A 23,012-nucleotide genomic window follows, 5' to 3' on the forward strand; every position below is an offset into this window, starting at 1 on the left:
CCCGCTCCAGGCAGCAGTCTGGGGGCTTCGCTCCCCCCATGCTCTGGAGCAGAAACTTGCTGGGTGTCAGCGTGATGGGGACAGGGTGGAGGGGATGAGGGGCACGGGGTAGGGGGTGGGACTGGGGCTGCTTAATGGCCCAGCTCAAGGCCTTTTGTGTCCTCCTGAGAGCCAAGCCACCCAGCTACCGTGACCCCGGCTGTCCCCAAATCCTGCTGCGGTCACAACCCAGCCAAACCCCCACTGCCACAGCCGGCCACCCTCTCCAGTCCCAAGGGGTGATGCCTGGTGGGTGCTGGCACCAGCGTGAGGGTGGGTGCCCACCGTGATGCTCGGGGCACGTTTGGCTGCCCAGGTGTCTCCATTCCTGTGGTGCACGGGGGTGCCATGGTGGGGGTCCTCCCTGGAGAGCACGGGTGCCAGCGGGTGCTGGCGGCGGCGTGCGCGTTGCCATGAGCGGGGGGTTTCCATGTGGAGGTGTGTGTTGCCATGGGTTTGCCGTTTCCATGGCGCCAGCGCGGTGCTGCCGGGCCCTGCCAGAGGTGTGCAGCCCCCCGGGATGCTCCAGCACCAGGGTGCACCAGGATGGACCCGCTGCCACCACCACCACCACCCTGTTGCCTGGATGCCCCAGCAGCCCCTCCTGCCCCTGCTTCCCCTCCTTCCCCCTCCCCCCCCCAAGCTCCCCCCTGAGCCTTTTTCCACACATTGTGTTTTCTTCACTTCACTTCTCCAGATGAATAATTAATAAAGGCTTTTTTGGTCCTCCAGACCCTTCCGCCAGTCCCCCTCCCGCTTCCCAGCAGGGCTCTGGTGGGGGCTTGGCCCCCCCAGTGCTGCCGATGCAGGTGGGGCTGTGGCACAGCCCTGCCATGGGCACTGCCAGTACTGGGCTCTGGTCGGGGCTCAACAAGACCCTGGCCACCACCATCCTTGTCCCCCTGGGATGCAGATGTCCAAAGGAATGGTGAGGACCCAGGAAAAGGGAGCAGCTCCAAGGCAGGAGCTCTGGGAAGCTGGGAAATCCTTGGAACCTTGGCACGGAGCAGCAGATGCCCCAAGCCTGGAGCTCTGCTATGGTCACTGGCCTGGAGCCACCGTGCCAAGGTGGTGGGGACACGGAGACACAGGGATGTGTGGACACAGCCACACTCGCCAGTCCAGCTCCCAGCTGGAGCAGCCAGGGCCGGCTCAGCAAGCCCAGCCGCGGTTTCGGTAGCCTCCCGGTTTCGTTCACGAGTTCCTTGGGCTGCCAAATCTCCGGGCGGTTTGTGAATCCGGCGTTGCTGGAGCAGAGGCCGTGGGGCTGGTGGGGAACAGGCACTTGGCTGAGCTCCCGCGTGGGAGCTGACGGGGAAGCTGCGTGTGCCTGTGCTGGTGCAAGCATGCTCGTGTGTGCACACGTGTGCTGGGGCAGGGATCACCTGGCACACAGGAACGCCGGGCGGTGCCTCATGGCAGCTCCGAAGGGGTTTGCCAAGGATGGGTGGCTGGAGTTGGCACCAAGATCAGTCACTTCCCACCAGTCCTGTGCCTACTGCTGTCCCCTGGACACCTCTGCCCCGTGGGCCCTCAGGGGGACACAAAACAGAAGGGTGGGACAAGCAGGGGACCGTCCCTGCGGGTGGGTGCTCAGCCACGTGTGGGCTCCCGTGGCAGGACGGGATGGGCAGAGGAGCCTGGCACTGGGGCTCTGCTCCTCTGGCACCCGGGCTGTCCAGGCACACAGGGCCCTGTGCCGGTGACAAGGGGTTGGGTACCCACCCTGGCACCCATCCTGGTGACGAGGGGCTGGGTGCCCACCTCCTGTGTCCCCAGGGTGGCCAAACCCCTCCACAAACACTGGTGACCTCCACGGTGTTGGCAGCAGCACTGCAAAGCCCCCTGGCCCATTGGACCATGAGCCCCCAGCCACGGCTCTGCCGGTTTTGGGGGCCCTCGGGGGGGCGGTGTCCCCAGCCCCAGCACTCCCACCCAGGGCGACCCCAATGTCGGCGGGACGCGACCCCGATGCCCCCCCACCCGCTGGTCCCGGTGCCGCTGCCAGTGCCGGTGCCAGTGCCGGTGCCGATGCCAGTGCAGGCGGACCCGGGGCGGTGTCGGGAGCGCGCGCGGGGGCGCGGCGGCGTCGGGCGCGCGCGGGGCGGAGCTGGGCGCCGGGGGCGCGGGGCGCGGGCGGCTCCGTGCTCGGTTCTCCGTTCCCCGGGATCGCGGCGGGTTCCGCGGCGGCGGCAGGATGGCTGCTCGGCTGCCCGCGCTCCTGCCCCTGCTCCCGCTGCTGCTGCTGCTGCCGGGCCGGGGACTACCGGGGGCTCTGGGCAACCGGCACGCTGTGCACTGGAACAGCTCCAACCTGCAGTGAGTGCGGGGCGGGGAAGGGGGGGAGGGGGAAGGGGGGGCGGCCGGACAGCCGGTACCGGCATCGGAAGGTGTCCCGGGGCCGAGCGGGGCGGGGGGCGCCGCTGGGAAGGACGCGCCGGGGGCGCGCCGGGGATCGCGCTGAAGGATGCGCGCGGAGGCGGCGGGAGGGGGGGGGTGAAGGCGGCGGGGGGGTCGGAATGGGGAGCGACACCGGTCCGGGGGCGCTCGCGCTCCGGGACCGCGGGACCCCCCGGGGTCGTTGCGCTGCCCCTCCCGACCCTGCGCCCTTCGTCCTGCCCGCGGAGGCGGTGGCTGCTCGGGGAGGCGGGGGGAGGCCGACCCGACCCCACCTGAGGCGTCGGGACCCCGGGGCCGTGCTGCCGGGAGGGGCGCGGACAGCGGCGGGGTCGGGGTTCGGCTACTCCCGGTGTTGGCGCGGGTGGGTCGGTGGCACTGGGAACCGAGACCCCCCCATCTCCCCGACGGCCCTGACGCTCCCCGTAGTGGGCACCGGGGAGCCATGGGAAGGGCACGGCCGCTCCCCTCCCCGGTGCGGATGGTCAGGGAGGGGGTGCCGCTGCGCCGCTCCCGCCGCCAGACCCCCCCTCTCCGACCGTCTGGGAGCGGGAGCAGCGCGGCGGCGGGGGGGTCCGACGGGTGCCCACCCCCTCCTCCCGCTCCAGCGGGCAGCGGTGCCATTCCCGGGGCAGTGGCCGGGGGCTCCCGACGGGGCTGCGGGGGCGATGGGGGGGATGGTGAGCGTGGCTGTGGGAATTGCTCTCGCGGGGAGCGAAGCCACCGGCGCCTGGAGGGGGGGGGGGGTGTTGGTCATGGGCCCGCCGCACCTTCTTCACGCCCTGGCTGGGGCGGGGGGGTGCTGTGCTCTGCCCTTACCCACCCAGGGCTGCACAGCGTGTGCGCACCCACCGCTGGGGATGGCACGGCCACGCCTGAGGGACCCGAGCATCACGCAGGTTTTGGGTGGCAGTGGGTGCAGCCAGGCTGGGGCTCTCCCGAAACCGGGGGCTGAGGGTCTGCGGGGTCCCTGGACCCCTCCCCCCCTCCGCCAAAACCCGGGGTGCTCAGCCTGCTGCCATCACCAGTCTCCCTTTCCTTCACCAGCGCGAGTGCTCAGGGGTGTGGCGAGAGCATTCGCCCAGCTGGAGCATCCCCGGTACCCATCGGTGTTGGGGCTTCCCCCCCCAACCCTGTTGCCCCTTTGTGTGAGGAGGGGGCGTCGTCCAGTGCATCCCATCCCCTCCCACTGCAATTGTGTCTCCAGGCGGAAACCTGGGCCCCATAAATCGTGCGTGTGCGTGACACGCCGAGGCGCAGCACAATGGTGAGGACCTGGGCTCCCATGTCCCCCCTCCCACGCCCCATCATCCCCCCCACCAGACCCTGCTCTGCCAACTGGACCTCTCCATCCTCATCCTTACGCCGTGACATTGCCACCACCTCGGCCCTCCTCGTACCCCCCCTCCACGCAGCTCCCCACCTCGTGGCCCACAGACAGTGACGTGACCCCAGTGGGACAGAGGGGGTGCTGAGTGCCATGGTGGGGGTGCTGCGGCCAACCCCCCCCACCTGCTGCACACAGGGCTCTGGCACAGCTGCCAGCGTCCGGCTCAGGGCACGGGTGGCGCGGTGGGGGCGGCTGCGGCAGAGACGTGTCCCAGGGACTCCGGAGCTCTGATATTTATTGTTAGGCAGTGCGGCAGCTCGGCCGCAATTACAGCCGCGCGGCAAAGTGTCTGGATTAGATAAATTATGGGGGGAATTAGGCTCCCTGGGCTGCAGCCTGCGAATCCCAGCAACCCCGCTGCAATCAGAGCAATAAACAAGCCCGGCGCGGCCCCGCGGGGCTCTCGGCAGAGCGGGGGGGATGCCGGCAGGCTCAGCTGCAGGGCCCCCCCCCTCGGGGGCTGCGCCAGACACCCCAGAAATTTATTGCATGTCCCACCGCCTTGCCCTGGGCACACTTGCACCTCCACTGGGCTGCCCCACGGAGCTCACCTGCAGCCCCCGGGGGTCTGGTGGGGTCTTGGGGAGTGGGGCTGAGAGTGGCTCAGCCCCCTTGGGCGTGTGGTCGTGCTCCTCTGGTCCCCTGGACACTGAGGGCCTGTGCTGAGGGGCTGGGAGGGCCACCAAGCAGGGTGGGTGTGGGTGGCCGATGGCAGGGCCCAGGGGAGGCATGAAACAACCTCTGGCAGGTTGTTGGTCCGGCTGCACTTTCCACCTGTCCATCCATCTCCACAGGTGGCAGCCAGTGAGACCCAGGGGATCAGGGTGGTCCTTGGTCTCCATTCCCAAGTCCTTCTGGGAACAGGCACGGTGGCATGGGACAAAAGTGCGAGGTGGCCACGACCCAGCCAGCACTGGCAGTGAGGGGAGGCTGCACCTCTGGGGTGTCTCCCCCAGAGTGGGAGAGTTCTGTCAGGTCCTGCTGTGTGGGATGGCACCTCCTTGCTAGGTGTCCTGGGTGTCAAGGTGAGGACAATAGTTTGTCCCTTTGCACTGCCACAGGTATGGCCAAGCTCCCCTTGGCACTGCTGCAACCCCCTGACCCCCCCTGAGCGAGTTGGGGTGAGCTTCTGGCTCCAGCATGGGGGCTGAGGGTGCTGGTGCCCATGGCCTCAGGGCATGGGGTGCTGTGGGGGGGTGGCTGTGAGCTGGGGACATGCAGGGCCCTGGTGCCCAGGAAGGTGGATGGGAGCCCACCTGTGCACAGGGAGGGCCCAGCATTGCTGTGGCCCCCCCAGCACTGCCACCACCTTCACCTTTTCAAGGCAGCTTTTATCCAGCTAACTTGATGCTCCAGGGGGCAGGAGCTCTGGAGAGCCCCTGCACGGAGCTTCCTCTCCCAGGGGAGAGGAGATGCATCCTTGCTATGCACCCACTGGGGTGTCCTGGGCTCCTGTGTATTCTACAAGACCCCAACTCTGGGGATGCACTCAGGCAGGTGCCTCCACCCCATCTGCCGGGTTCCGTGGAGCTGGTGGTGGTGGCAGCAGGAGGGACCCCCTCGCCCTTGTCCTGGGGGTCTCCAGCAGCGGTTGCTGTGGGGCGTGGGGCAAGTGTGTGTGGCAGTTCCCAGCCTCAACGTGGGGTGTGTCATGCTGTGGGACTGGAGGTGGGGAAGGTAGTGATTAACTCTCGGTGGTTAATTACTCAGCCCCAGCGCGTCCCTGGGTAGCCCGAGGAGCTCCTCCACCCCCCACCCCATGGCTGTGACTGCCAGGCTGGGCTGCCTGGGGCACAGAGACCCCAGCTGCCCGTGGGTGCTGGTGGCAGTGCTGGCGTGTGCTGGGGGTGCTGTGTCCCTGGAGTCACCACACCGGTGGCACTGAGCCCTGGCAGCACAGCCAGGCTTCTCCTGGGAGAAGCGGCCACGGTGCTGGGGTGCGGGGGCTCACGCCGGGTGCAGCAGGGCCAGGGCCACCCCTTCCTGCCCAGGCTGGTAATTGAGTCACTGGTTGCAGATTGATGCTTTAATTAAAACCCAATTAGAAAACTCATTGATCTTGTTAGCAAGGCGGGAAGGTACCGGCTTTAGCGAGGATTAAGGGGATCGCATGGCTGCCAGTAGGGACAGGGGGAGGGAGGGGGAACCTGTGGAGCAGCGCTGGGGGTCTGGTGGTGCTCAGGATGGGCTGTGCCCCGTGGCACCCCTGTCCCTTCACAACCACGTCCCCCGGGAGCAGCCCTGTTTCCCCAGAAGCCCCAATCCCCCAGGTGGGGTGGTGGTCCCGGAGATGCTGTTTTCCAGCGGTGCCTCTCACCCTGGCACCTCGTGGCTGCGCCAGGAGAGTGGGGGGAGGCCAGGAGGGGGAGGCCGTGCCGTGGCGTCGTGCCACCCTTGCGCGTGGGCCGCGGTGCGGGCACTGTCTGCCGCGCCAGCGTGCGTGTGTGCGGCTGTCTGGGCACCATGACTGTGCCGCGCTGCCTGCCTGGAGGGCTGGTATGGGGTGTGTGTGGGGGGGGGGGGACCGCACTGAGCTCTGTCCCCCTCCCCGGGGGTTGGGCGGTGGGCACGGCTGAGTGGCCTGTCCATCCCTTCACCCGTCGGGGTGGATGGGGCGGCCATCGATGCCCCTCTGGCTGTCGTGCGGGGTGAGTGGGAGGGGACCGTGTCAATCGATGGCGCTTATTTGTTCCCCGGCTGATCGATGGGCCCCGGCTGTGCCGAAAGGGCGAAGCTGCCGGAGCCGAACAAAGGGCCCGGTTGGGCTTGGGGGGAGGGGGCCTAGCGCCCAGTGCTGGGGGCACCACACCCTCACCCTCATCATGGGACATCCCACATTTCTCCCATCCTCACCGCTATCACCTCCACCGTGGGGCGCTGAGCCCGGCACGGATCACCTGCCGCAGCTGGGGGGCCCGGGCAGGGGTCTGGTCCCCCCGTGACGCTGCCACTGGGGTCGGGGTGTGCTGCAGTGCACCAGACACTGCCGAGCAGAGCCCGAATGAGTGTGCGGCACCCAGCCTGGATTTATCATCCATGGCAGCAGATGGGAGCGGAGCGGCCGCCTGGCTCATACCAGTGGCTGCAGCTTGCCAGGTAGCCGGGATCCCGCCGGTGCGGGGCCGGTGGGAGCGGGGCCCAGACGGTGCTCGGGACGGTCCTGCCGGGGGACATCCATCTGGGCAGTGCCGAGAGGCTGCCGGGAGGTACGGCTGCTGCCTTCCAAAGCCCTGCTCTAAAAACCCAGTCGTGCAGAAGTGATGCTGCTGCCCGTTCTGCTCCCGCGCTTAACCCTTCGGGCACTGCCAGAACCCGCCTTAACCCCTTCCCCCTGTCCCGGTGCCCCAGGCGGCCGAGGGGTCTGTCCTGACCCAGGTCGCTGAGGCTTCTTGACAACCGCGGGGACTGGCAGGGACCAGGGAGCCTCTGCCCACTCTGTGGTGGGTTTTGGGGGGATAGGAGGCGGAGGTCCTTGTTCAGGGTGTCTGTGCTCATCCTCCTGCCTGAAAGCAGGGGCTGGAGGCTTCTTGGGGGTTCTTCCTGCCTCAGGCTGCCGGACGGTTCCACAAGCAGAGCTCAGGATGCCCCGGCCGTGCCGGAATTCAGGGACATGCTAGAGGGGAGGGGGGGATGTGGAGCTGCTTTGTGGGACTGGGGTCAGGGTGCAGGATCTGGGCACAGCAGGGACACAGCATCGTGGCCGAAACGGGTGCCAGTCTCATGGCGGTGTCCCAGGCCACAGTGGCCCCGTTTTGGACCGGTTCCCAGCCTGGCAGGGCGATGTCGGTGGAACTCACCTTCTCGAGTCCCCAGCGTTGCAGTGCTGGTGTGTGTGCCAGCCCAGGGGGGGGACCTTGGTGCCTCAGGAGGCATCGCTCGTTAGCGAGGTGTTTATCAGGAGTCACGCTTCTTAATGAGAGCTCCAGCACGGGGTCCCGAGGGTTTACATCTGCCTCAGCGCCGGGTGCCACAGGGGTTTCAGCTCCCCAGGACGGGGGTTCCCCAGCACGGCAGGAGATGGAGCTGAGCAGAGGGATGAGGGGTTGATCCTGGTTCCTCCATCCCTGGCTCCCCAGGCTTTGCTCCAGCCCCGCAGTGGGGCAGTTGTTTCGGGGCACGCTGGCGTCCCAGCCCTGCGTCCCGTGTGCAGTTAATTGCAATTTTCTCCTCGGGGCCATTTCTTTAATAACAAGCCTTTTTCTGGCCCCCTCCCCTTCCCACCACATCAAAGGGGGAAGATGAAAGGTCCCAGCACCCTGCGGAGCAAGGGTGGCTGCCTCAGCACCTTGGCTTGCCCGGTGGGTGTCAGGCTGGGCCGGCGAATAGCGGCTGCGCAGCGAGGGAGGTGCTGCTGCGTGGGGCTGCACCACAGGTGATGAAGCCCGGTTCACCCCTCCCCTCCCCGGCACCTGGTGCTGGCAGCAGCTCGGGTTCCCCTTTCTTGGTTGGCAGTGTGGCTTTTTAGTTCTCTGTGGGGTGCTGCATGCCACGGGCTTCCAGGGCTCCCCAGAACTGCGACGCACCGCAGCCGCCCGTGCCAGATCCCAGGGGAGGTGGGCGAGGGGAACCCCCTGACCCACAACATCACCGGGTGTAGGGGTCATGGTACGGGGGTCACCACCTCTGCAGCAGAGCAAGGTCCGGCCGGGGTCCGGTGCTGCAGCGGCTGTTGGTGCAGAGCCAGAGCCGGCTCCTCATTAATTGGCAGGAGCAGCAGGGTCAGCGCGGCGGCAAGGATTACCGCGGCCAGGATTTCCATTGGGCACGGATTAGGAGCCAGTGGAGCCTCTCCCGAGTGGATCTGAGGGGATTGCTGCTCCTAATCAATGTAAATGAGGCTCCCCCAGGGCCACCCTTTACAGCATTAACGAACTAACGGGATTAGCAGGAGCAGGGTGAGAAATCCTCTCCCTGAGCCACGGCGCGTGGCAGAGCTGGGGCTGTGGTGGGGCCACCGTGGTGGGTCGGCTCCAAAGCTGCCAGAACTGGGGAGCTGCCAGGGCTGTGTTGGAAGAACCAGGGGCTGCATCACTGCAGGGTCACCTGTGCCTTCAGGACCCTCTCTGGCTGCATCTCTCTGTCCCACTGTGCCTGTCACCTCCCTGAGGCTGCCGGCACGTTCCCAGGAGTGCTGTTCATGCACCTGTAGGCATCCCACCTGCACACATGGCACCTACAGCACCCATCTATGGCAGCATCCCTCCTGTCACATCACCGAGACAGTGTCATCTCACTGTGGGTCCGTGGGGTGGGGCTGAGGCTGTTCCAGGCTCACAGAACCACAGGATGGGTTGGGCTGGACCTTTAAAGCTCTTTCAGTTCCACCCCCTTGCCATGGACAGGGACACCTCCTACCAGCTCAGGCTGCTCCAAGCCCCATCCAGTGGGGCTTCCCCATTGCAGCCTTCTCTTCTCCAGGCTGAACCACCACAGATCACCCAGCCTGGCTCCAGAGCAAAGCTGCTCCAGCCCTCCCAGCATTTCCAGGGCCTCCTCTGAACTGTCTGAGAGAGTTGGGGTTGTTTGGGTTGTTCATCTTGGAGAAGAGAAGGTTCTGGTGTGCTGGGGGGGCTCCAGATCGAGGCTGAGCAGAGAGATACCACCACCCCCTGAGGTCCTTGCAGTAGGAGCCTCCTGTTCTACACCCTCCCGGCCCCTTCCAAGGAGGGAGTCAGCGTTTGAGAAGGCACAGGGGACGTCTCTGATCCCCTCGTCCCCTCCCCTTTCCCTTGCAGTCTGCGGCGGGAGGGCTACACGGTGCAGGTGAACGTCAACGACTACCTGGACATCTACTGCCCTCACTATAACGCCTCGGTGCCGGAGCACCGGCTGGAGCAGTACGTGCTCTACATGGTGAACGCAGAGGGCTACCGCACCTGCAACACCAGCCAGGGCTTCAAGCGCTGGGAGTGCAACCGGCCCCACGCACCCCACAGCCCCATCAAGTTCTCGGAGAAGTTCCAGCGCTACAGCGCCTTCTCGCTGGGCTACGAGTTCCGCGCAGGGCAGGAGTACTACTACATCTGTACGTGGGGTAGCCAGGCGGGACTCCTCCCTCCCTAATCCCTCCCTCCCCAAACCCTCCCTTCCCCCTGCCCTTCCTCCCTTCTTCCCTCCCTCTCTCCCTTCCTCCTTCCCTCCCTCTCTCCCTCCCTCCCAGCCCCGGCTGGGTCCCCCTGGAGCCTCCCCTAGGCGTGGGTACCCTGACCTCAGGCATGGGGAGGGGGGATGGAAGGGGAGAGTATGGGTTGGGGGTGCAGTGTAGGGGGTCGTGATGCAAGGGTGAGATGAGGGTGTGGGGAAAGATGAGGGTGGAGGGGTAGGATGGGGATGGAGGATCAAGATTCAGGGATGCTGATGGAGTATTGGGGTGCTGGAGGGGTTCTAATGCGGGATAGGGATTCTGGGGGTGTGCGGATGCAGGATTAGGGCTCGGGGTGCAGGACAAAGGTGCTGCTGCATCCCCCCAGCCCAGAGCACAGCCCCAGCTAGGACTGGACCCCAACATGCCCAGGGGCCACTGAGCTTTTGGGTGCGTGGGGCTCGGATCACCCCCTCCAAAGCCCCCTCCCTAACCCACTCTTGCCTTGCAGCCACACCGATGCACAACCACCGCCGGGCCTGCCTCAAGATGAAGGTGTTCGTGTGCTGTGCCTCCAGTAAGTCCCCCCTGTGCCCTCCCCAGGGGCTGCGGGCAAGCGGGGGGGGCGGCGTGGCCTCTGGCGGGTCCCCCATCCCTCCCAGCTCCCCCGTCCTTCCAGGGTGCCCCATTCCTCCTACTTCCCCCATCCCTCCTGGGTCCCTCTAGGGTGCCTCAGCCCACCCAGGGGGGGCTGCAGCACAAGGCAGACAGGGAGCATGACCACCCCCTCCCCCACTCCCTGTCCCCTCTCTCCCTCTTGCAGCGTCGCACTCCGGGGAGAAGCTGGCGCCCACCCTGCCCCAGTTCACCCTGCGGCCCGAGGTGAAGATCGAGGACCTGGGTGAGTCGGGCAGAGCCCCCCCACCCCTCACCCCCCTTCCCCCGGCCCTACAGCGCCGCGTCCCCCCCCGCCACCGCCCATGAGGCAGCCCCAGCCACGGGGTGGGGGGTTCGGGGTTATCCCACACCCCCCCCCTCACCCTTTTGTTCTCTTCCCCACAGAAAACTTCAACCCAGACATGCCGAAGTTGGAGAAGAGCATCAGTGGCACCAGCCCCAAGCGGGAACACTTGCCCTTGGCCGTGGCCGCCGCGCTCTTCCTCATGACCCTGCTGGCCTCCTAGCTCCCAGCACCGGCGGGGACCCGGCCAGCGCGGCTGCGTCAAGCGGGAACCCCCCGACCTGCCCCCCCTTTGTGAGAGCCAGCGGGGTCCCACCCTGGGACCACCCGTCCCCTCCACATCGTCACCTCCCTGCCCGGAGAGCCGATTCCATCCTGGCTGGGACTTGCCTCCCACCCCACTGATGGCTGCAGCCACCTCTGCAGGGACACGGCTCGGACACCGTCCTGCCCACGTCCCACCCCGGGGCTGGGTGGCAGCGCTGGACTGGAGAGCAGCCCGGTGAGGGCAGGGACCCCCCCAGGGCCGGCAGCCTGTACATACCCATCTAGAGATCTATACATACTGTACAGAGAGCGACTATATAGAAATATCTATACTGTACCATAGGCGGCGGTGCCAGCCCTGGGCTGGCCTGTACATAGTCGAACGTGTTGGATTTTCCTCGTCTTCTGTGAAGACCCGACCTATGCAAACGCACAGACACTTTTTGGGGAAAAAAAAAAACAAACCAGAAACAAAACAACAAAATGAAAAGCAAAACGACAACAGCAGCGACAACAAGAAGAACAACAACAAAAAAAACTCGACCTTTTTTTCAAGTGCTTTGGCTGGTGATTTTCATATTCTGCTCTTAGTCTATAAAAAAAAACAACAACAAAAAAAACAATAAAAGGATAGAAAAACCAGCCCTGTCATGGTGGCATAGCAGCACTCCTGCTTGGCTGTGGGTCAGCCCTGTTCTCTGGCACGGTGGGGTCTGGTGAGGGCAGCGAGTACCCAGTGCTGACCCTCACCATGCCACCTGCCTCACCGGGCACGATGCCTGCAGCCATGGGCTCGGCATTGGGGTCCCCCTGAGCACCACCTCTGCTCCCCACTGACCCCGGGCTCCAGCACAGAGCACCCGTGGGACGGTGCAGTGTGGGGGGCAGCCAGTGCCCACAGGTAAGGGCAGTGCAGGGCCACGGGCAGAACCCTCAGTGCCTGGGGTCCCTGGGGGGGTGGTGGCTGCAGCACCCCAGGCAGGAGCAGGTAGAGGGGAGACATTCCCCCTGCTTGCCAGCTGCACGGGGCCGTCACCCCGGTGTGCCCCGAGGCCCTCCGGGAATCCCTGCGTCTCCCCCACCAGCACGTCTGGCTCTGCCGGGCATGCCAGCTCCTGCCGGCGTCGGGGGGACCTGGCACACACCTGTCTGCACCGCGGCTCTGACAGGATGGGGGGGATGCCCTCATCTGTCCAGACCAGAGCATACGTGGGATGAGTGGGCTGTGCTGCTGCAGATGGGATCACACCTCGGGCGTGTTGCTACGGAGGAGCTGGATGCCCCTAGCCCCACAGCCAGCACCCCACAGCCCCACGGGTGCGCGGGAGCAGCCCTGGGGGTCCTGACGCTTCACCCAGAGGGGGTTCAGTGCCCCAAGGTGGGGGGGGACAGCTGCCCTCCTCATGAGGAAGCACGGGAGCAGGGGAGGGGCTGCAGCCCCCCTCTCAGTGGGAGTGATGTGCTGTAGATGTGGCCTCGGTCAGGGGGTCCCCCCGGGCTGTCATGGCGGCGCGGTCGCTCTCCCCCCACCCCGGCAGCGGCTGGGCGGTGGCTCGGCGGCGTCCCGCCGGCCTGGGCTTGTCCCGGTGCGGGAAGAGCCGGCGAACCCGTCAGACGGGTCCTGAGCTCTCCCGGCAGGCGCTGGGCCCACCGCGCCCCCCCCCACCCCCCCGTTCTCCCGAAGACCTGGCCCGATGTGGGGCCAGAGACCCTGCCCTGGACCCTCACCCCTGCGGTGCCGCCCTGCCCCCTGGGCTGCGTGCCAAGGGTGCCATCCCCGAGGGTCGCATCGTCCCAGACACGGGGTGGGGGTGGCCTGGTCACAGCCCCCGCCATGGTGCGTGGCTGTGCCGGTGGCACGTAGCCAGGGGGCCTGGGGAGCCTCCTCCTGCTGCTGGCCTCGGCCTTGGCACCATTCCCTGGCAAGCGGGTGGCATCCCTGCCAGCCCGGTGGGGACCGGCCACCCAGCCCTGCGCTGCTCCGTGCCCTGGGGCAAGGCAGAGTGTGGCACGCCAGGGGCAGCCAGAACCAGCCCAGACTCCTGGGATGCCGGTACGGGGAATCCTCAAGTGCTGCTGCACCCCAAGGCGGGGGGGAACCCTTGTTGGGATTGGGGTTCAGGTGTCCCCTGGGTGTTGGGGGTGTTCCACGGGTAGGCGCTGGGTGTGGGGCGGGACTGGTTGTGTGACACGAGGCTTTGCAGTGCCCCACAGCAGCACCCGTCCTCCACGGGCAGGGATGGGTGCATCCCATGCCCCAGCCAAACGTGTGAGGGCCCGGTGGGGACAGCCTGGGGACGTGGCTCTGCCCAGGCCATGTGCAGCTTGGTGCTGGGCCGTGCCTACCTGCCAGGCAGCACGCAGCCGGCACCGCGTGTCACCGTGGCCTTCGCTCCCGACCGTGGACTTCATGGTCCTCGTCCTCCCCCTGGACAGTGACGTCAGCTCAGGTTGGGGCTGGGGTGCACCTGGGTGTCCCCAGCTGAGAAAACATAAATAGCTGTCACGAGCTCAGAGGCCTCTGCCCGGCCCCACCTGCTCTGTGCCGCTCTGCCACGAGTGTTTACGGTGTGAAATGGCTTCACCTTTGCTCTGTGAACCACAGCCAGAGCCCTGCCTGTGTGGGCAACGAGTGCATCCCAAAGTCACCTGGGGTTGTCCCCAGCCCCACACGCACCAGGTGGCGTGGCTATGGCTGTGACCACACACGCTGTCACTGCTGGACCCCCAGTGCTCCCGCGCCACCACAATGGTCACCCTGTCCCTGCCACTGCAAAGTCCTCACCATCAAAGCCCTGGGTGATCCAGCATGAGGAGGTCACCCTCCATCCCCAGCTTGTCCCTGGCGTTGTCCCCAGCAGGGTCCATGTGATTGTGGTTCTGCCCCAGGCCAACCATCACTGCTGGCACTGCCTTTTTGCTGTGGACCAGGCAGGGCAGTGATGCTGGGACCAGGCCAGGTCCCCGTGACCCCAGTCCCAGCCCTGCCCTTGAGTACTGGTGGCCCTACCCCAGGCCTGGGGGCTGGAGGAACTCCTTGGCCAATGGTGCTGAGTACCACCTGCCATTCCCATGGCAACCAAAGCAGTGTGGTACTCTGGGAGGCTTATCACCCCCAGGGCTTGTACCATCCCTGCTGGGGGTGGGCAACCTGAGTGGCTGGCCTTTGCCAGAGCCTGCACAACCCCACATCACTACTCCCTGCCTCAGTTTCACAGCACAGGCCATAATGGGGGCAGTACCAGGGTGATGCCAGGACCCTGGGGAAGGAAGCTGCAGTGCTGACCCTCTCCCACCTGTGCCTGTCCCTGTGGCACGTGTGTGCCACGCTTGGGCTCTCCGATCCCAACGGGCCGAGGCCCTGGGGGGGTTCCCAGGAGGTTCCCTGGTACAAGCCAGAGCAGCACTGGCTTGGGGAGCAGGAGGCCTCGCACAGTCATTACGGCGCTGGGGATGATGTCAGACCTGGCTGCAACAAGGGAGGATGAAAGGGAAGGAGCAGGTCCCTCTCCCGTGGGAGCCAAGGGTGGGGAGAGAGGCCAGGAGGTTGGGAGGACACCCAGGAAATGAAGGAAGGATGTGGGGCACCAGCCCCACGGCTTGGGCCTCGAGGGATCTTCGGGTTGCTGGAGCCAGCGGTGGCTCTCTGGTTACCACCGCGGTGCCGGCGCCTGGCCCAGGCCCCCCCAGAGTGCCAGGGGAGTGCTCCTCGCACGGCTGCCGCGGCGGGCATGCAACATTACCCACAATCAATGGATCATTATGGAATAAACAAGAGGAAAAGTTGTTTTGCAAATGCGGCTGAGTTATCGCTTCACAACACGGCGGCGGTGAAAGCATCTCCCTGCCGAGCTTAACAGGGATGGATCGGTGCTGGGGGCAGATGGAAGCCAAGAGCCACGCTCCCCGCCAGCAACGCGTCCCCAGCCCCCTGCCCTGCTCTGGGGAAGGGGGGGGGCTCGGAGGAGATGGCACAATATGGAGCAAACAAAGAGCAGGGGGGAAAGCGGGGTGGGGGGCACATGGGGTCATTCCAGTGCTGAAGAGACGCCCTGGAGAGCAAGAGGCAGCTGATAAAGGAATGGGAGGATGAGGTGGTGGGGGCTGGCCCTGCCATCCCCAGCCCCCCTCCTGCTCCCGGGCACCTTCTCGGCAGCTGCTGCAGCCCCCCAGCTCCCGCTCGTCCAGGAGCTCCCCCCGTATCTCTGTTCTTCCCACGATCAGGGCTCGGGAGGAGGACAGCTCTGCAGGGTTGCCCTCCCACCCTTGGACCCTTTCCCCCGATGGTTCACACCCCCTCCCGTGGAGAACACCCCATCACTCCCCCACCTTCCCCTGCCTCAGCGTGGGGGGAACCCCCCGTGCCACGCACACACACGGGACCACGGCTGGGGTGCTACGGGGTTTGTCCCCGTCGGTGGGGCGGGGGTGGGGGTGGGAGGTCTGCCCGGTGCCGCCGGTACGCTGGGCCGAGCACCCCCCCTTTCGCTGCCCGTGTTGTTGTTGTGTCTCGGCTCCGGTGCGCGGGGCGGGGCGGGGGGCGGGCGGGGCGGTGGTGGGGCCGTACTTAAGGCAGGGGCCGGGCGCGGTCCCCCCCCCAGCGGTGCGCGCCCCACGGAGCGCATGGAGCGGCGGTGGGAGCCCCTGGCCCTGCTGGGGCTGGCCCTGTGCTGGGCGGCCGCGGCCGAGCGACACACGGTTTTCTGGAACAGCTCCAACCCCCGGTGAGTGCCGCCCCCTCTTCGGGCACCCCCCCCTTACCCCCCAGCACCGGTTGCCCCGAGGGCGCGGACGCCGCCGCTCCCCGGCGGCCTTTGTCCGGGGACGGAGGCTCCGTGGGGCTTGGGGGAGGGGGGGGGCTGGAGACGAGGCTGGGCAGGGGGGGGTGAGATCGGTGTTTAACGAGGACCGGCGCTGGGGGGGAGTAACCCCGACGGGGCAGTTGAGGAGGGGTGGGGGGCGGGGGGGGTGGTGCGGTGCTGTGCGGTGGGGCCGGTGCTGAGTCCCGGTGGGGCTGTCCCGGGGCTCGGCGCGGCCAGTCCAGGTGCGGACTAGGAAGGGGGAGCTGGGGGGGGGGCCTTTCCGTTCCCAGGGCTGAGCAGGAGCGGGGCCTCTTCCTTCCCCGCGGGGGTGGCCAGGCGCCAGCCCCGGCGCCGGGGCAGAGGGAAAGCTGTTGACAAACACGGGGCTGGCCTCGGCCCCGCCGCCCGGGCAGGATATGCGGAGGGAGAGACCTGACCGGGACCGACCCCCCCTTACACCCTGAATGTGACTGGGAACCGGCCTCCGGGGCAGGTCGGGGCGGGAGGGGGGGACTCCATCTCAAGCATCAGCCGCCCAGGCTGTAGGGGTCCCCTCCAGGGGCATGACTCGACTGCTTGTAGGGGTGCCACCCCCCTGAGGCTTTAGAGCTGCCCCCTGACTAGGTACCAGCCCTTTGAGATTTTAGGATTGCCCTCCCCGGATATCAGCTCCTGAGATTTTAGGAGTTCCCCTTCTAGATACCAGCCCCCTGAAGTTGTAGGAGTGTTCCCCCCTGGATACCAGCCCCCTGAAGGTTTAGGAGGGCCCCACACTAGGCAGCAGCCCCTCAGGCTGTAGGGCTGTCCCCCAGCCCCAAGCCATGAGCCCCTGGCTTATAGGGGTGTCCCCTCCGCCTAGGTTTTAGGGTTGCCCCCTCCTCATGCTGTTCCCTCCCCCCCTAGACCCAGGTTGTAGGGCTGTGAGTCCTCCACCCCTCCCAGGGTCCCCAGGGTTTCTTGTGCTGGCTGCCGTGGGTGACCAAGCCTTCCCGAGGCCACCACAGCCACCGCAGGGTGGGGACCCCACCGAGGCCCCCGGCCAGCCGCCAGTCCGTCCCCCCTCTCCCCCCCCCCCGGGTGAGGTGTGGGGATCAGCAAGCGCTGGAGCCAGGCCGGCTGCCCCACGGGCGAGAGCTGCCGACGCCTCTTGGCACGGGCAGGGTGCGCGTCCTGGCGGGTCCCCTCCCTGCTCCCCGGCTGCTGCGGCCACGAGAAGCCCTGGGAAGGAGAGGGGGGGCAGTCCCGGAGGGGGTGGGGAGTCTCAGGAGGGTTAGAGTGGGGCTTTTCATCTCAAAAGCAACCTGGGTGCTGTATGTAGGGAGGTTGCTGCGTCTCAGGCTCCCAGGAGCTGCTGCGGGCAGGAGGTGGCTGTCCCTGAGCCTCATTCATCAGTGGGGGGGGGGGAAGCTGGGGTGCAGGGGAAGAGGGGGGGGGCATGGCACACACCCTCAAATACCTCTGCCTATGGGAGCTGATCCCCTTCCTCTCCCAGGTTCCTGTGGAGTGACTACACGGTGGAGGTGCGTCTCAATGACTACCTGGACATCATCTGCCCGCACTACGAGGAGGGGAGCGTGGACCCCAGCGCCATGGAGCGCTACACCCTCTACCTGGTGGAACTCGAGGAGTTCCAGGCCTGCAAACCCCGCTCCAAGGAGCAGATCCGCTGGGAATGCAACAAACCCAGCGCCCTGCACGGCCCCGAGAAGTTCTCGGAGAAGTTCCAGCGCTTCACCCCCTTCACGCTAGGCAAGGAGTTCAAGGAGGGGCACAGCTACTACTACATTTGTGAGTGCTGGGGGGGTCAGGCTTTGGGGGGTTGGGGGTTCGTGCTGCCTCCCCTCCCCTAACCTGCATCCTTTGCAGCCAAGCCTATCCATCACCACGGTGAAGCGTGCCTGAAGCTGAAGGTGACGGTGGCTGGCAAAGGCAGTGAGTATCACCAGGGTCCCCCCGTGCCCCCCCTTTCCCGTCAGTGCCCGGCTCAGCCTTTCCTGAGCTGAGTCATGGCCAGCCTGTGGTCTCTGGCCAGCCCCGGGGTGTGGGTGCATGTGGCTTGGCCAGGAGGGTGCTGGTGGCTGTGTTGGGGAGGTTTGTCCCTCCTGTAGAACTGGGGTGGGGGCGTGGGGCTGGGGGGCTGCACTTCAACCCCCCCTGACCCTGTGTTTGCCCTCTGCAGCTTTGGCACCGCCTGTCCCTGCCTCCACCCAGAAGGGGAGGATCCAGGCAGGTAGGTCGGTGGCTGTGGATGGGGCTGGGTGGCCTTGGGGCTGGTGGGAGGGACATCTGGGGACACCAGGGAGCATCCCCTGGGGGGGGGGGGTGACATGCTGCCAGCTGGGGGTGCTGAGGACTTCTCTCTCCCTGCAGATGACGCGGCAGCACACGTGCTTAGGAGCGTGGGGCAGAACTCAGCCATGCGGGGCAGCAGCCCCTTCACCTTCGTCAGCCTCCTCCTCCCCCTTCTGGTGCCACAGGGGCTGTGACCACCCTGCCGTGCCTGGACAGAGCCAGCTGGGATGCTCGGGACCCCCGTGAACTTCATGGGACTGCCTGCCCGCCCCCCCCCAACGCACGTCTGGGCGAGGAAAGGATTTGTCAGTATTACAGGGCTGGAGGACCCAAAGCTGAGCTGAGATGCTGGGACCCCAGGGCCGCTCTGCCTCCCCCTGCCTGCACAGGCAGGATGCTCTCAGGAGACGGAGCACGGAGGGGCCGTGAGCCCCGGACTGGAGAGGAGTGGGGGGCTGGCACCCCTAGCCCCGGGGCTGAGCTCGCCCATGGATGCCCAGTGGGGTTTGCTCTGCCGTGGGCTCAGACTGTGACGTGTCCCGCGGGCAGGGATGCGGTGGTGGCCTGGTGGCAGCTGGGTGTCACTGGCAGGGCTGTGGGGTCCTTTGGTGGCGCTGGCTCTGGGAGCCTGGATGTGCTCCAGATGCCTGGCAGCCAGTGGAGTGGGGTTGTGGGAAGCCCCCCGACCCCTTCCCCTATCCTTCACCCCACCCCACAAGGGGGCAGGGAGGGAGATGCCCCCACTATGGACCCCCCCCCCTCTGCCTGGTGCTGGAGGGGAACCCACCCCCTCCAGCAGCACCCTGTGCGGGGCACTTGGCCTGCCCCACTTTGTACAGCTTTGTAGAGCTTTCTAACACCGGAGTTTTTATACGATTGTGTTGAATAAATAACCAAGACCATGCTGAGTACCTGGGTGCGGGGGGTGGGGGGTGGGGAGGAGGCACAAGAGGGGCCGGGCCCTCACCACCCACCTCGGAGCTGGAATTCTCCCAGCCCTGCCTGGCCTTGGAAGGAGGAATGGCCCAGGCCGGGCATTTGTGCTGGTTAATTAATTAATTGGCTGGTGTTTGCACAGGGCTTTGAAGTGGAAAAGTGCCACAGCAGGGCTGGCGCTATCAGTTGTTTTTATCTGGTGACACAAAAGCCCTCCCAGGAGCTGGGGGTGGGTGGGTTTTCTTTCCCCCATCCCCCTTGGTTGAGTTTCCAGGCCCGGGGCAGTGTTCCCGTCGAGGGGGATGGAAAAGAGGGGGCTGAGGTGCGGCCAAAGCCCCCGGGCTGAGTCAGGGGAGATGATGGGACCCAAGATCCCAGTGGGGACCCTGGGGACATGTGGCCCTGAGCATGGGGGAGGGAGGGTCAGGAGGTTTTGAGCCCCCTGAGGTGTTGGGGGAGGGGGGGTCCTGGGCGGTTGGGATCGCAGGGATGTGTGACCCCCGGCAGATGGGAGCAGGGGGTTGGGAAGCCCTGGGGCTGCAGGGGGGGTGACAGCGACGCTGGAATTTGGGGCCCTATGGCCCTGCACTGGTTAATCACCGGGGGGGCGGTCGTGCTCACCCCTAGCTGTGGGGTGGTACCCCACGGGGACGACCCCTGCCCATGGCGGGGGTGCCGGATCTGCTCCGCCAGCGGTGATGGAGCCGCCCGGTGCTCTCCCGGTCCCGCCCCGGTGCTCTCCCGGTCCCGCCCCGGTAGTGCGTCCCGCCCCGCCCCGCTGGCGCTGCCGCCGGTGCCCGGTGCCGCGGCAATGGCCTCGCTGCTCGCCGCCGCCTGCCTGGCCGGATCCCTCGCCATGTTCGGGACCGGCCTGTGAGCCCCGGGCGGGGGCGGCACCGGGAGGAGGCGGAAGGGAGGGGGGGCACCAGCGAATCGGGGGAAGGGCACCGGAGCATTTCAGGGGGGGCCTGGGGGTGCAATGGGGAGGGCACGGGGGGGGCATGATGGGGGGTTTGGGGGAGCGGGGCCAGTTTTGAGGTGCAATGGGGGGGCCCCTAAGGGGTGCACGGGGGTCTATAAGGGGCTGGTGGAGGGGGGTTGGGGGGTGCAGTGGGGTAGCACTGGGTCCAATTCAGGGGGTGCACGGGGGGGGTTGAGGGGTGCAGCATGGCAGGCACCAGGGTTGGTTTGGGGGGGTGACAAAGATGAAGGCAAAGGACAGCAGGAAAAAGGGGTGAGGAGAGTCTGGGGATGCAGGGGGGAGCACTGTGGGTGGGGGGGCTGGAGGAAGGATGGTCACAAGTGCTGGGGGGGCTGGAAGTGTTTCAGGATGCACGTTCTTTGGGGGTGTCTCTGGGCTGCCCCCCAGTACTGTGGGGTCCCCTCCCCAGTTCTATGGTTCTGGACAGCACCCAGCAGGTTGCTCCCTTCCCTAGGTCCGACCTGCACCAGATGTTGACAACCAAGAGTGTGGAGAACATCCAGTTCCTGCCCTTCCTCACCACCGATGTCAAGTACAGCGGGGCCGGGTGCTGAGTGGGGGGGGTCACATGCAAGTGGGGAGGGTGGGGAGGTTTACGTGGCACTGGGGTGCAGCACTGGGGCCATTTCTCCTGCAGCAACCTGAGCTGGCTGGGCTATGGCTGCCTGAAGCAGGACTGGACCCTCATTGCTGTCAACACCATCGGGGCAGCCCTGCAAACCCTCTTCGTCCTGGTCTACCTCTACTACAGCCCTGCCAAGGTGGGGGCTACATCGATGGGGGGGGGGGATCAGGGGGTTCCTTAGCTTGACCACCCCTTCCTCTCTCCTCAGGGCCCTGTGGTGCTGCGGTGCTTGGTGCTCCTGGCCGTGCTGGTGGCTGGTTACAGCTACTTCACCCTCCTGGTTGGGGACACGGGGACACGGCTGGAGCGCTTGGGGCTCTTCTGCAGTGTCTTCACCATCAGCATGTACCTCTCCCCCCTGGCTGACCTGGTGTGTGGGGCTGGGCAGCAGCTGGGGGGGTGTAGAATGGTTGTGGCAGAGGCTGCCCGGCCTGGGACCAACCTGAGAGGCTGAGGGAGCTGGGGGTGTTGAGGCTGGAGAAGAGGAGGCTCAGGGGAGACCTCATCACTCTCTACAACTCCCTGAAAGGAGGTTGGAGCCAGGGGGGGGTTGGGCTCTTTTCCCAGGCAACTCTCAGCAAGACAAGAGGGCAGGGTCTCAAGTTGTGCCAGGGGAGGTTTAGGTTGGAGATTAGAAAGCATTTCTTTCTGGAGAGGGTGATCAGGCATTGGAATGGGCTGCCCAGGGAAGTAGTGGATTCTCCGTGTCTGGAGATATTTCCAAAGAGCCTGGATGTGGCACTGAGTGGGCTGGGAACCACGGGGGGAGTGGATCAAGGGTTGGAGCTAATGATCTCTCAGGTCCCTTCCACCCCAGCCAGTTCCATGATTCTATGACTGCTGCAGGCCAAGATTGTGAAGAACAAGTCAACCCGCTGCCTGTCCTTCCCCCTGACTGTCACCACCTTCCTGGCCTCCACCAGTTGGACACTTTATGGCCTGCAGCTCCGTGACCCTTACATCACGGTGGGTTGGGGTGGCAGCTGAGCTGAGGATGCTCTCCTGTCCCATCACATCCTGTCCCATCTTATGCCACCTCATCCCGTCCCACTTAATCCCATCCCAGCACCCCAATCCTGCCCCGCCCTCCCAATGGGGTTCAGTTGGGTGCCTGGCACCGGGCTGGGCCCTGTCCTGTGTCCTGTGTGTCACACAACAGAGCCTGTGACTTGACTCAATGAGTATTGATTTTAATTAATTAGATGGGATCGGGCCAATAAATCTCCCCCAGGGGGGTGAGTGACAGTGGGGGAGGACAGCAGCAGCAGATCTGTCCCCCCCCATCACCCCATCCTCCCACAGGTCCCCAACGTGCCGGGGATTGTCACCAGTGTCCTGCGGTTCTGGCTTTTCTGGTGGTACCCACGGGGGCAGGACAAGTCCCACCGACCTCTCCATGCCTGAGGGCACCCCCAGAGGAAGGGCACCCCCAAGAGGAAGGAGCTCATGGACCAGTGGAGGAACCTTTGGGTGCCAGCTCCAGCATGAAGTGGCCTCAGGTGCCACCATGGTGCTGCTGTCCCTCTGAGCCACAGGGCCACCCACTCCAGGCAGGATGGGGGCCCCGGGTGGGCACCTCCTGCCTGTGCCACCACCATCCCTCCCTCCAGCGATGGTTGGTATGTGCTCAGTGACACCTTTGGGGGTGCCAGGAGCCCCCCAGCCCCACTCCCTGGGCACCCCTGGCTGGGTCTCCCTGCCCATGGCTCTGCCCCAGCACTGGGGCTGCAGGGCAGCCCTGGGGCTTTTTTTTTTCTTTTTTTTTTAACTCATTTAAGTGCCTTTTAATAAATGAAAGACTTCCTAACGCGTGGCTGTTGTCCTCTCCTTCCTGGTGTGCTGGTTGTGGAGGCCAGGGTGGCTCTTGTCCCCACTTTGTCCCCAGGATAGAGGGGGGGGGGAGGGGGGCTCATCCTAGCAGCCCCCGGGCCACGTTGGGGCCACCGAGGCTGCTGCTGTGCCACCCCCACCCCACCCTGAGCAGCAGTGAGGGGACATTGGTGCCACCAGGGTCTGCCAGCAAAATCCCAATCCAGCAAAATCCTCCCTAAAACTGGCGAGGGAGCGCGCGGGAGATCCCGCGGTACCGACCCGAACCCACCGAGGATCCGGAATGAAGCCATTTGGGTCGAGGCAGCACCAGACGGACAGGGGGGGAACCTTGAGGGTGACAAAAGTCCAGGAGAAGTGCTGGAGCCTCATGAGCTGGGGGGGACACACAGAACCCGCACCCGGACAG

General features: G+C 65.9%; 3 protein-coding genes across 4 annotated transcripts; all 3 read left to right on the top strand.

The window, feature by feature from the left end:
- The first annotated feature begins 2,153 nt into the window (after positions 1–2,153).
- On the top strand, positions 2,154–11,768 carry EFNA3 (ephrin A3). Its single transcript, XM_030465206.1, has 5 exons — positions 2,154–2,358; positions 9,562–9,851; positions 10,420–10,485; positions 10,732–10,809; positions 10,971–11,768. The coding sequence occupies exons 1-5, from the start codon at positions 2,237–2,239 to the stop codon at positions 11,090–11,092; spliced, it is 678 nt and encodes a 225-aa protein (XP_030321066.1). The 5' UTR covers positions 2,154–2,236; the 3' UTR covers positions 11,093–11,768.
- A 3,963-nt stretch (positions 11,769–15,731) lies between these two features.
- Positions 15,732–19,129, top strand: EFNA1 (ephrin A1). The gene is made up of 5 exons (XM_030465210.1): positions 15,732–15,860; positions 17,431–17,726; positions 17,805–17,870; positions 18,118–18,168; positions 18,309–19,129. Exons 1-5 carry the CDS (start codon positions 15,760–15,762, stop codon positions 18,422–18,424), a joined length of 630 nt encoding a protein of 209 aa, XP_030321070.1. The 5' UTR covers positions 15,732–15,759; the 3' UTR covers positions 18,425–19,129.
- An 805-nt stretch (positions 19,130–19,934) lies between these two features.
- SLC50A1 (solute carrier family 50 member 1) lies at positions 19,935–22,442 on the top strand. 2 transcript variants are annotated; one of them, XM_030465207.1, is made up of 6 exons: positions 19,935–20,039; positions 20,603–20,680; positions 20,786–20,909; positions 20,982–21,143; positions 21,620–21,739; positions 22,076–22,442. In XM_030465207.1, the coding sequence occupies exons 1-6, from the start codon at positions 19,978–19,980 to the stop codon at positions 22,175–22,177; spliced, it is 648 nt and encodes a 215-aa protein (XP_030321067.1). In that variant the 5' UTR covers positions 19,935–19,977; the 3' UTR covers positions 22,178–22,442. The 2 variants fall into 2 exon arrangements, with proteins under 2 accessions (XP_030321067.1, XP_030321068.1); XM_030465208.1 differs by lacking the exon at positions 21,620–21,739.
- The last annotated feature ends 570 nt before the right edge of the window (positions 22,443–23,012 follow it).

Source organism: Calypte anna, chromosome 25, assembly GCF_003957555.1.
Source record: "Calypte anna isolate BGI_N300 chromosome 25, bCalAnn1_v1.p, whole genome shotgun sequence".
Lineage (NCBI taxonomy): Eukaryota > Metazoa > Chordata > Aves > Apodiformes > Trochilidae > Calypte > Calypte anna.